The sequence below is a fragment of the Ciona intestinalis genome, unplaced genomic scaffold, assembly GCF_000224145.3.
Source record: "Ciona intestinalis unplaced genomic scaffold, KH HT000034.2, whole genome shotgun sequence".
In the NCBI taxonomy this organism is placed as follows: Eukaryota; Metazoa; Chordata; class Ascidiacea; order Phlebobranchia; family Cionidae; genus Ciona; species Ciona intestinalis.
Genome location: NW_004190356.2, coordinates 633,501 through 643,809, shown reverse-complemented (window position 1 = coordinate 643,809; position 10,309 = coordinate 633,501). Strand labels below are relative to the sequence as shown.

The window sequence follows — 10,309 nt, the reverse complement described above, 5'->3', positions numbered from 1 at the left end:
CTCAAAAATACGGCCAAGTTAAAAGAGCAATTGAAGTGGCACGAGTCACTGGAATGATGCCGTACAGTTTCACAGACCCTTTATATAAAGATGACCCAAAACTAACTTTGTAAAATTAAAATTGGCATTAGTTTTATTTTTTTGCTTTGCTAAAATTTTTAATAAATGTGTAATGTTGTAAAATTGATCAATTGTTGGTTATATCCACTCACCTGTTGTGTTATTAAAACAATTTATTCTGAGATTTCGAAAATCCTATTATCATATCTTTTGCACCATACCATGTTTAGGCATGTACAATTGGGATTTGTTTTTATTGACCTAGATTACATGAATCAGACAAATAGATAGTATCGTAAATGAAAAATTAAGAAACACCAATAGTCTAAATACCAATTTTCTGGTATATATATTTATATATATATTAATTTTCTTTATATACATTATTACAATGCTTTGTCTCTTTTTAATATGATTCTTAGTTTTATATCTGCTACCTGAACTGAAAAAATAATTTACCTGTAAAAGGTGTCATATTGGAATTGATAATGGCATCGGCATTGACAAAGGGAATCCAAATGACGATGAGACAGTGCAGTAAGTTGGGCAACTTAACGAGCAGGTAATAAATTTGATTTCAGTATTGGTTGACTAATATATATTGTCTATTTTGTAGTGCTTTTGTCATAAACATTCCTTGTAAAATGTATTAAAGTTATTTTTTCGGTTCAATATGTGTATATATCCTAGAATGGACTTCCATAGGCTTAACAGGGTAATTTATGACTATTGACTGCAGACCCAGCAGTAAAGCATAAAATATAGTAAAGCAGTTATATTGTTGTAGTTTAAAACCAATCTTATGTGTTTCTTATTATGTGCGTTATTATTTATGTTGGTCAGGGTATGTTTTTATCGAGCACGTTATGTTATAACTTTTTCTTAATTAGTGTTACATTTGCTAGAGCGGATTCTTCTGCACTTACTCTTTCTAGCCTGTCAAGGTTATCAATTACCCGTTGCAACATGATGACTGTCATGGGGCAGAATACAGGTCGCACTTTTTGGTCACTTGGTCCAACATCATCAAGGATGCTAAATTTAAACTCAACGAATCAATCTTGGCCTCATACAACTTGTGGATGTGGTAGCTACCATAGTGAAGGTATGTATATAATGCTTATTTAATTCTACAGTTGAGTAACACAATAAACTATTTTTTTGTTTCTTATTACTAAATCCGTCATTTACCGGAGCAGTGTAAAAAGTGCCTATTTTTATTAGCACCAGCATCGCCAAATTATTTAAAAGCTGCCTGCAGTGGATAGCCACTGTGTAAATCCCAAACCTTTACTTTCCAAAACAGGTTTCATGTGGAATAAGTTGTTTATTCATATATTCTGAAGCAACAAATAACTTTATCTTATATTTTTATCATAATCTGGCATTTAAGTGGACAAGGGACATTGGCGATTGGCATAATTTGGTTTAGGAAGTTTGTTCAGTTTTTTTTTCATATCAATGACATAATAAATCTTCTTTTATGAAATATATATAATACATGTAAATATATTGTATTGCAAACTTGATTAGTATCTCAAAGCCAAATTTACAAATCATATTTACTATTTATGTATGATTAGTAAATTGTCTGCATCATAAAGAAATAAAACAAAAGCAAAAGATATGTCAAAATAACACACTAAAACCAGCAATAAACATAAATTCAATAACCAAAAACGGTAAAGTTTTTTAAATTCATCTTTAAAATGTCTGGAGAGAATTTTCTGTGTCTTAGTAATGATCCGCTTCATGTTTGTTTAAAGAAGGATTTAAAGAGGGAAAGTTAATACAGGCCGAACTTTTGTAGACGTCATTAAATTTCACTTAAAATTATTGCTAATAATGTTCAAACTCGTTATAACAGGTTTGGTTTACACCTCCAGAGTTTGGCAAAATAAAGCTTATTTTGTAAAACTCTTGTTTTTGAAAACATTGCTTAGTCAGTATCTGTGTAGCATACCAGTTCAAATACAGTAATTATTGGGAACCAAACTCTAACTAACACTTACTTAAACAACAGAAACCATGGGTTTTTGGTATAAAGTTGCCGGAAAAGTTTAACTGTGAAGCGGTGTATTGTTAATTTACATGTCTGTTTCTTCGTACATCTTAAAATACAATCAGATATTAATTAAGCTTCAAACCTTATTCACTCTGGTTGCAAAATGAAAACAGGGCTACCACACGGTATCTGTAATATTTTACAACATTATCTTATATTAATGCTGACACAGGTGACAAGACACTGAGTGCAATCCTAAATGAAGAAATCGCGCAAGAAAAACAAAAGCGTTTGTCTGTTCCTCAAATAGAGGGATGGAAAACTGAGTTAGATGGAGCTGAATGTAAAGTTGTGAAGAATCTTAGAGGAGATGAGTAAGTATAGATTAGTCATACCAGATACCAGTTCTTTTTATTCTTGTATGGATTATTTTTAAAATGTTGAATAAACACCTTGATTAATTACAAATTTCTAACTTTCATCTAAAATAGCCTCAGATATCTTGTAAGAACTGCAGAGTTTTTAAAACACTGGTTTGAATTTAAATTAATCTTTTAACATTCATATACCATGAGATAACCAATGATTTCATTTTGTTTTTACATCTGTTTTATCCTTAAGCCTTTTTTAACAACTGGTATTCTGTTGTTAGATTCTGTCTTTTTGTTTTCATCCATGATTCTTCATTAAAAGTTTTGTAATAGTAATTAATATTAACTATTTAGTAGTATACAATATATGTATTTTTTCTTTAGAATCGAAGTGAGTTTTAATGTAAATGCTTCTGTACCACCACTCCACTCTGACGATCCTGATGAGCAGGTATTTAAACAAACTGATTGTATCATGTTTATTAATTATTTTACACACTTTTTAATATAGCAGTTTGTTTTAAGGAATCAATTGCCATTGTAAATTGCTTATGTTGTGTTTAGTATTAGTTACACTTTTTAACTGACTCAATTTTTTTAAAGGCACACCATAACACTCTAATTTTGACATTGATTGTTGTCTGTTTATTAGTTTAGTAAATACAATCTTTGATATTTTAATTCATGAACACTCTTTGTAAACATCATTTTGATATCTTTTTTTAAACATATTTAGTCGTTTTTGTCTCAACCAGTGGCGGCAGTGTGTGTATGGTTTAAAACGAAAAAAAATAATGTTTCATTCTTATTACAGTTTGATTAGTATTTCTAACAGTATACGTCAAGCTTTAATTTATATATTTAAGTTTTTACATTTTAATAAAGAAGTTGTAAAGTCCCCACAAAATTGGGAAAGTTCGTGCTATGTAACCATTTCTGAATTGATATTTTTGATCAGGGTGAAATAATTGCACAACCTGATTTCTCGGTTCTAATAAAGAAACCATCATCAACGAATGTTATTTTGTTTGATTGTTATTTTCCCGATCCTGAAAATGATAAATACGAAGAATCAGAACCAGGTATTTATATAAAATATCTATTGGGTTATTTAATCCAGTGATTAATGGTTACTCAACTTTTAGTATTGGTGTTTATTTTTGAAAGTAACAGTGTCACACAACTACAATTATACTAGCATGTATAAGGGGGTTCAAATGTGTTGGGACTTTTCCACAAGAGAATAATATATATAAAAATAGTCAGCTTGTTAAATACAACTTTTAATGTAGCCTAATATTATGATTCCTCTGAACGTCCTCATGAGTTTTCCAAAATTTTAACTTATAATAAAAAATCCTGAAATAGTAAATTCTTTTTATTTTAACAGAGAACATATTCAGTATCCGGTCACTTACTATATATAAAGACGAAATCAAAGAGTCAACTTACACAATAGAAACTGAAAATATTGATTCGGTTTGTAACTTTTATAAAGGCAGCATCATTGTTTAAGCTGCATTGGAGATATGACTAAACTACATATTATTTTAAACGTTTTGTCTCTTACTGCCTAGTGCTAATAATGCGCCCAGATTATAAATACATTCACTTAAAGATATAAAAGTATTAGAAATCTCCAACTGTATATGCCACATACTTGATTCATATATTTATTACAGGAGTTATACAGCATGTTGCTCACATATTTGGAAGACAGAGGAATAGGTAATGAGTTTGCTGCTGACTTGGAAAACCTTGCAACAGCCGTTGAAAATCAAGAATATATTAAATCGCTAGAAAAACTTCAAAAGTTTGTAAGCTGTGAATGAAAAATGCAGCAATTTGTTTGTATAGGCGAGTTACCATTTTCTGTATGTAAAATTTAATTACAATTTGAACACGAATGTAACAAACCAATTACAGAAATGTTTCTGTGAAAATAAATTGAATTTTGATATTTATCTGGTTTCCTGCGTTGTTTATATATTCATTATGATTTTTACATAGGCTAATTGTTCCAACACACCTTTTTATTTTAATTCCCCACATCGCTGTGACCACGTCGAAGCAGCAGTTTGTTTTTCTTCTTGTGTATATCATGTGGATGAAGGTTTGTTCTTGTTGCCATAGCAACCAACCTTCTTCGTATGTCCTGGTGCGCGTCTTTCGTCACGTGATGCGTCGGCTCCAACCAATCGCTCGGCTCGAACTTCCGCCTATACCACAAAAATCTAAATATATATACAAGGCACGCGGGTGCTTTGTTTACTCGTCTTTTAAAAAAAAAATAAAGCAAAATGAGTGTTCCCAGTATTAAGTATACCGAACGGCTAATTAAAAATTTTAGGACGCTTGTGTAAGATGAGAAACTGAAGGGACATGCCAACGAAAAATCAAAATTTGTGTTTAAACAGAATTGCACCCAAAACCCGTCATATATTTTGATTTTGGAAATATTGGGCAATGTATCCGCGGCACCGTGGCAAAGTGGTATGCTCGCCTGTCTCTTGCCCAGAGGTATAACCGTATAATAATAAGATTATTCTGCAACTATGTAGTGTAACAAGTTTAATTGGCTGTGCTATAGTTTCCTTTTCATATAAACTTTATATACAAGTTTAAATCGGTATTTTTATGCTCATTGCAACCCTCATTTATTCTATATTTACCCCCGCTGATTCTTTATATATAGGCTACATGGCACAGTTTATATAATATTTTTTATGATACAAAAATAAACTGTAAGAAATGGTTTATTCATAAGGAGCATCTAAATAATATCCTTTTTAGTCATTAAAAAATCGTTAAAGATGGGTCACCTTAAGCCCTAAACACCCAAATATCCTGATCGTGTTTTAAACAATTAACAATGGTCTATGGGATTCGTGAGAATATAGTTTTATAATTCTTGGGATGTTCTTTGTTTACTACCAAATAGGGCGAGAAAATATATCGCAAAGGTGTCCCATCTTCCCCCACCCTTCTTTATTTTTTAATATTAAAAACAGTAATCGGCTTTGACGCGCGTTATATAAAGTCGTGATAATATCGTCGAACCATTCTGTAACATTATTTTCCTGATTATGATCAAATGAGGGTTCGTAAAAAAAATTTAAAAAGTCTCGTCTGCCAAAGTGCCCCGACTTCCCCGACCGGACAATTTATAAAACTTATACCTCAGTTCTCCACGCAATACTTGACTTAGAAGATCCGCGCATTCAAGATGGCCGTAGACGAGAGCGTAATCTATTGCTGAATCTCCGAATCTAAATAATATTTTAAAAGACCTGTAAATGATTGTTAAATTTCAACAGACATTTTAGACTGTAGTCTGTTAAAAATGTTATTTGGGTAGCATTAAAAGCTATATTTAATAGTTGGTGTACAGATAGTCCATTGAACCAGAGCTAAACATTATATACTGTTTATTCCGTTTTCACGTTTTCCTAACTTATATTTCCGACCGTTTTTAAGTTTTCCTAACTTATATTTTTCAAGTTTTCCTAACTTATATTTCCACCAGTCATGTCACGAATGCAAATAGAAATGCAATAACTCGAACATGGTATACAGTTTGTCTTTAACAGGACAACGAATTTAAACAACAATTGAGACTAGCGACGCATATACGCGAATATAAATAGCTAACTATATAACCAAACGACCGGGGTACAGTGTGAACAATTGAAGTTTGCGTTAAGCCACTTTATACTTATATATGTATAAAAAAAAATAAAAAGGGTACAAAATACTGTAAGAGATTGATCGCTTACTTATCCACCACTGTAACGTCACACCCATAATCTACGACCATTTTCAGTAAATCGTATCTCCCATTTTCTGCAGCAAAGTGAGCTACAGATTTATAGTCGTTGTTTAAGATGGTTGGATTAGCTCCTGCCTGCAACGAACACTGTAAGCAATCGTATACTCGATGTATAACTTATTTTGTCAATATCTGTATTTAACATTAGACCTGTAGTAGCATCCGGGCACATTGTACATTCCCAATAATCACAGCCCAAAACAGAGGTGTTCTACCATCCCAGTCGAAGTCCTGTTCGTTAATTTCGACTCTGGTTTGTTGTAAAAGGTCACCTAATCGCTGGGTGTCGCCACATGCAACTGCCTCATGCAAAACCGACATTTATGTTTTGTTTCTTAATCCGAGAGAAACTGTAAATAATCATCATTACAAATTTATCCATTAGTTTTAAATGTGCTTCTTCTTTTAAAGCTGTCTGGGAGAAACATTTACAATTTTCTCTTGCGATATGACTGCAGTACGTGTTTGTCAAAAGCTACACTGCACTTCTCTATATAAGGTTACTATAACCGATGCCACTTAGTTTGCCTGACTATTGATGTTCCAGCTCAATATTGGAACAAAATATCTTCGGTATACTAACATAATCTTTGTTCGAACTTTGAAAGAGCATATCCAACGCAACTGTTAAATCAACTGACTATGGGTGTAAATAAAATATAATACCATGGGCCATTGTTTCGAAATACAACAGTAGTGTTTTGTATGTAACTAGATATATATAGAAATTTAATTCGCTACAAGCGACGTCGCGACCTCTATGGTTAAGAGTAATATTAAAGAAGCTATATGTTTGAAGAATGATGTATAAAAGAAACCAGCGGAGTCGGATGCAAAAAGTCACAGTATGTATGCAAAATATTGCATTTGTGCTAATATTTATTCCGTGTAACAAAGGTATAATGCGTATATTTTAAAGGAAATCGTGTTTATAGCTTTTAGGACGTTTGGTTCAATGATATATTTTTAAACCTTCAACCGAGAATGGGGAGAGTTGGGAAACTTAAATCAAATGGGTATGCCAACGAGCTCAAGTGCGTGGTCCAAAGATATGCCACCGAAGTTTCAATCAACGAAACAGCTTCTGCAAAAAATGCATGTTAAAGGCGCGAATTTAACGCTGAAATAAAAAAGACGACAATGCTTTGACCGTTCCTAGTTCCTAAACTATAGTACAGTGGGAAGACGGGACACTTAATCGATAACACGAAATAACACCATATACGCTTTGAAAATCAAGTTTAAACATGTTTTTCCTTGCCCTGATACTGCTATAGTTTTTACCATGTTACATACATTATATTGTTGTATGAAAATTGGTTTGTAAACTATATATATATATATATATATATATATATATATATAGGTTATAACTTTAAAACGATACTTTTTGTTGTTTTTTACAACAAATAACAGTCATACTGACCCGTGTCTATTTTTCTCATGATTATGTCTCAGTTTTTTTTAGACAAAATCAAACTGTACGAAATATTCAAGTTTTGTTATAAAGCTATGAAACTAGTTTAATTGTTCACACTCAAAAACTATAAAATTTTATCAGCTGTATTATGTTTGGAAGCATTCAAAATTATAGCATCTCACTATTATTAATTACCTATTGAAATAACCCACTTTGCTGTAGTTTGTTTGCCGTGTAAAGTTTATATATTTATATCTTAAAAACGAGATTTTTTTTGCAAATTAAAGCCACATTGCCTCGTGGCTATTTTCCTCATGTTTACATCTCATGTCTTTACAAAACTAATTGAGCACGGTAGTAGTCCACGGTAGTGGTCATATAGATCCTTTTTCGTTGAACAGTTGTTCTTGGCTTTGCTGTTGTTGTTGCTGATAGGACGATTTTTTCCGCACTTATCTTAATTCTCAATTCTAGCATTTTCTTTAATCTGTTGATTGAAATCAATTCGTAATATATGTTTATAATTTTTAGACTAAATTTTCAGATTTAAAACCGCACAATTAGCGTGTGTGCACCGAAGCGTAGACGAGTGCTTTTTTCTTACCGTTATCTTCGGTATAAACACCGCGTCTCTCGTTTCTTCGCTCTTTTAGTTTACCGCTCGCAATAAATCATTATGCAGCCGCCACAATATGAATAATATTAACTTCTAACATTACCTATAATACTGCGAGATTACGGTTTATTCAAATTCACAAAAATAAACGTCTTTAAGCGACGACAAGGTTAACTAGTGTAAGTTTACATGTCAACACATGGTACAGAAGTTGTACAAAGCGTATTTACACCTATTCTTTACCAAACTTTCAATCCTTATACGTCTTAAATTTAATGAGTTACAATACACCAATTAAATTCATTCTATCTACTGCCCCACAGTCACCAATGGCGACTAAAACCCTGAAACCCGATTTGTTGGTTACTTTTGATTTATTTTTGAACGATCTCAGTCGACCATTGTAGTGATAGGGGTAATTAATACTATGCTAATTAGTTTATACCGTGCTCATGCATTAGATCTGTGTGATCTCTTGTATTATGAGACAATTAAAATTGAACTGCATGAGAAATATTCGAACATATATATATATATATATATATACATATTAGTTATTCTATGATGCTGGATTAATGATTCAAACCAGCAAACTACAAATTTTTAGTAGTTTTAATTTGAATTGACCAGTATTCAACATAAGCCCTTCTTTCAGCAATTAACAAAAATGTTGTATTCGTTCAAAACCGAATTATAATACTCAACAACACTAACCGCCTTTGCCGTGCACTTTCGTGGACCGTAAAAACACCGTCAAATAATACTGTAACATTTGTTTTTGTCCACCATCAATGGGTCGTTATAAGAAAGATTCTTTAAAAAAAGGCGCTTACGCCGAGTCCTCTCTTCCCACCCTATACATATAAAAATAGACAATACTGTATATATTTAATGTGTTTTAATTTTCCTATTGAACCTAGCTAGCGTGCGTGTTTCTAACACAGATGTTATGAGTTCAAGGCTCATCTCTGCTAACACTGTTGTCGTATGTGTCTTCGGGCAAAAGACACTAGACGGCAATTGCTTCAACCTTGTGGTCACTAATGGCTAAATTTTCAGTCATACATAAAAACGTAAAAAATCAAAAAGAAACAATTACCCAGAAAGTTACATTCGTGGTAACTTTGATACTAAGCTGATAGGAGTTGTATGAAACTGAACACCCGTGTTATAACGACTGTCAATTTCAGCCACGCGAAGACAGAAGCAGTTACATTTATTCACACGGTTTTATAATTCTTTCTATATTCTTTGTTTACTACCGGATGGGACGATAAAAAGTATGCCAACTTCTTCCACCCAACTATATGTTAATGTTATGCATTTTTATTTTTGTATTAGGAGCGTTTTTTGGGGGGTATCTGTTTAAATACACCAAGAGATTTAGAGCTTCCTATTGTTTTATGCATCAGTTTAGGCCAACCACTATAGTCAATAGCTTTTTATTTGTATTATATTATTGTTGTGACAACATATAACGATAGTAGAAAGACATTTTCCCGCGAGAGAGGGCTTGGTTCTTGAAAAATCTCAATATTTAGGAGAAAATATGTCCGGCGCCGTGGATAAGTGGTTAGGGTGCCTGCCTTGTAACCCAGAGGTAATGGGTCCAAGACTCGTCGCTGCTACCATTGTGGGCGTAGCCTATGTGTCCTTGGGGAAGACACTTAACGGCAATGCATAGTAACTCCTAAGCTGGCACGAGGTGTATAAACACCCATGTTATAACGACTATCGTTTTCTGGCCACGCGAAAATAAATTAAGTTCATTCACATTCAATTCTAGCAACAATAAATGTTAAATGCTACACTGTGACATTCAAAATGTTAGCGACTATGACGTCACAAGCGTAGGACAATGGAAAACAAGACTCATTGTTTTACAATGCGCTTCCTAACTTAGTCTATACTGACTTCAACTCTACCCAAAGTTAGTACAAAGTCATAAATGGCGTCCGAAAATCGCTTTGTTAGTTATTAGTTATTTCTGGTTTGTTTTAGATTTGTG

General features: G+C 32.7%; 2 protein-coding genes across 2 annotated transcripts; one reads left to right on the top strand and one right to left on the bottom strand.

Moving 5' to 3' along the window:
- The first annotated feature begins 6 nt into the window (after positions 1-6).
- Positions 7-4,400, top strand: LOC100180028 (complement component 1 Q subcomponent-binding protein, mitochondrial-like). The gene is made up of 7 exons (XM_002119496.4): positions 7-622; positions 966-1,165; positions 2,298-2,439; positions 2,821-2,887; positions 3,395-3,518; positions 3,827-3,915; positions 4,119-4,400. The coding sequence occupies exons 1-7, from the start codon at positions 549-551 to the stop codon at positions 4,266-4,268; spliced, it is 846 nt and encodes a 281-aa protein (XP_002119532.1). The 5' UTR covers positions 7-548; the 3' UTR covers positions 4,269-4,400.
- Positions 4,401-4,451: 51 nt separating this feature from the next.
- Positions 4,452-6,630, bottom strand: LOC101242619 (ankyrin repeat domain-containing protein 66-like). Its single transcript, XM_004226949.4, has 4 exons — positions 6,416-6,630; positions 6,213-6,340; positions 5,616-5,705; positions 4,452-4,655 (listed from the first exon to the last, which is right to left on the bottom strand). The coding sequence occupies exons 1-4, from the start codon at positions 6,584-6,586 to the stop codon at positions 4,475-4,477; spliced, it is 570 nt and encodes a 189-aa protein (XP_004226997.1). The 5' UTR covers positions 6,587-6,630; the 3' UTR covers positions 4,452-4,474.
- Positions 6,631-10,309: the final 3,679 nt, after the last annotated feature.

Coding starts and splice junctions, on each gene's coding strand:
- LOC100180028 (XM_002119496.4), top strand. CDS start 549: ATGGCATCGGCATTGACAAAGGGAATCCAAATGACGATGAGACAGTGC. Junction 1,166..2,297: donor TGGTAGCTACCATAGTGAAG/GTATGTATATAA, acceptor ATGCTGACACAG/GTGACAAGACACTGAGTGCA. Junction 2,440..2,820: donor AAGAATCTTAGAGGAGATGA/GTAAGTATAGAT, acceptor TTTTTTCTTTAG/AATCGAAGTGAGTTTTAATG.
- LOC101242619 (XM_004226949.4), bottom strand. CDS start 6,586: ATGTCGGTTTTGCATGAGGCAGTTGCATGTGGCGACACCCAGCGATTA. Junction 6,341..6,415: donor GTGCCCGGATGCTACTACAG/GTCTAATGTTAA, acceptor TGTTCGTTGCAG/GCAGGAGCTAATCCAACCAT. Junction 4,656..5,615: donor GTATTGCGTGGAGAACTGAG/GTATAAGTTTTA, acceptor TTTGTGGTATAG/GCGGAAGTTCGAGCCGAGCG.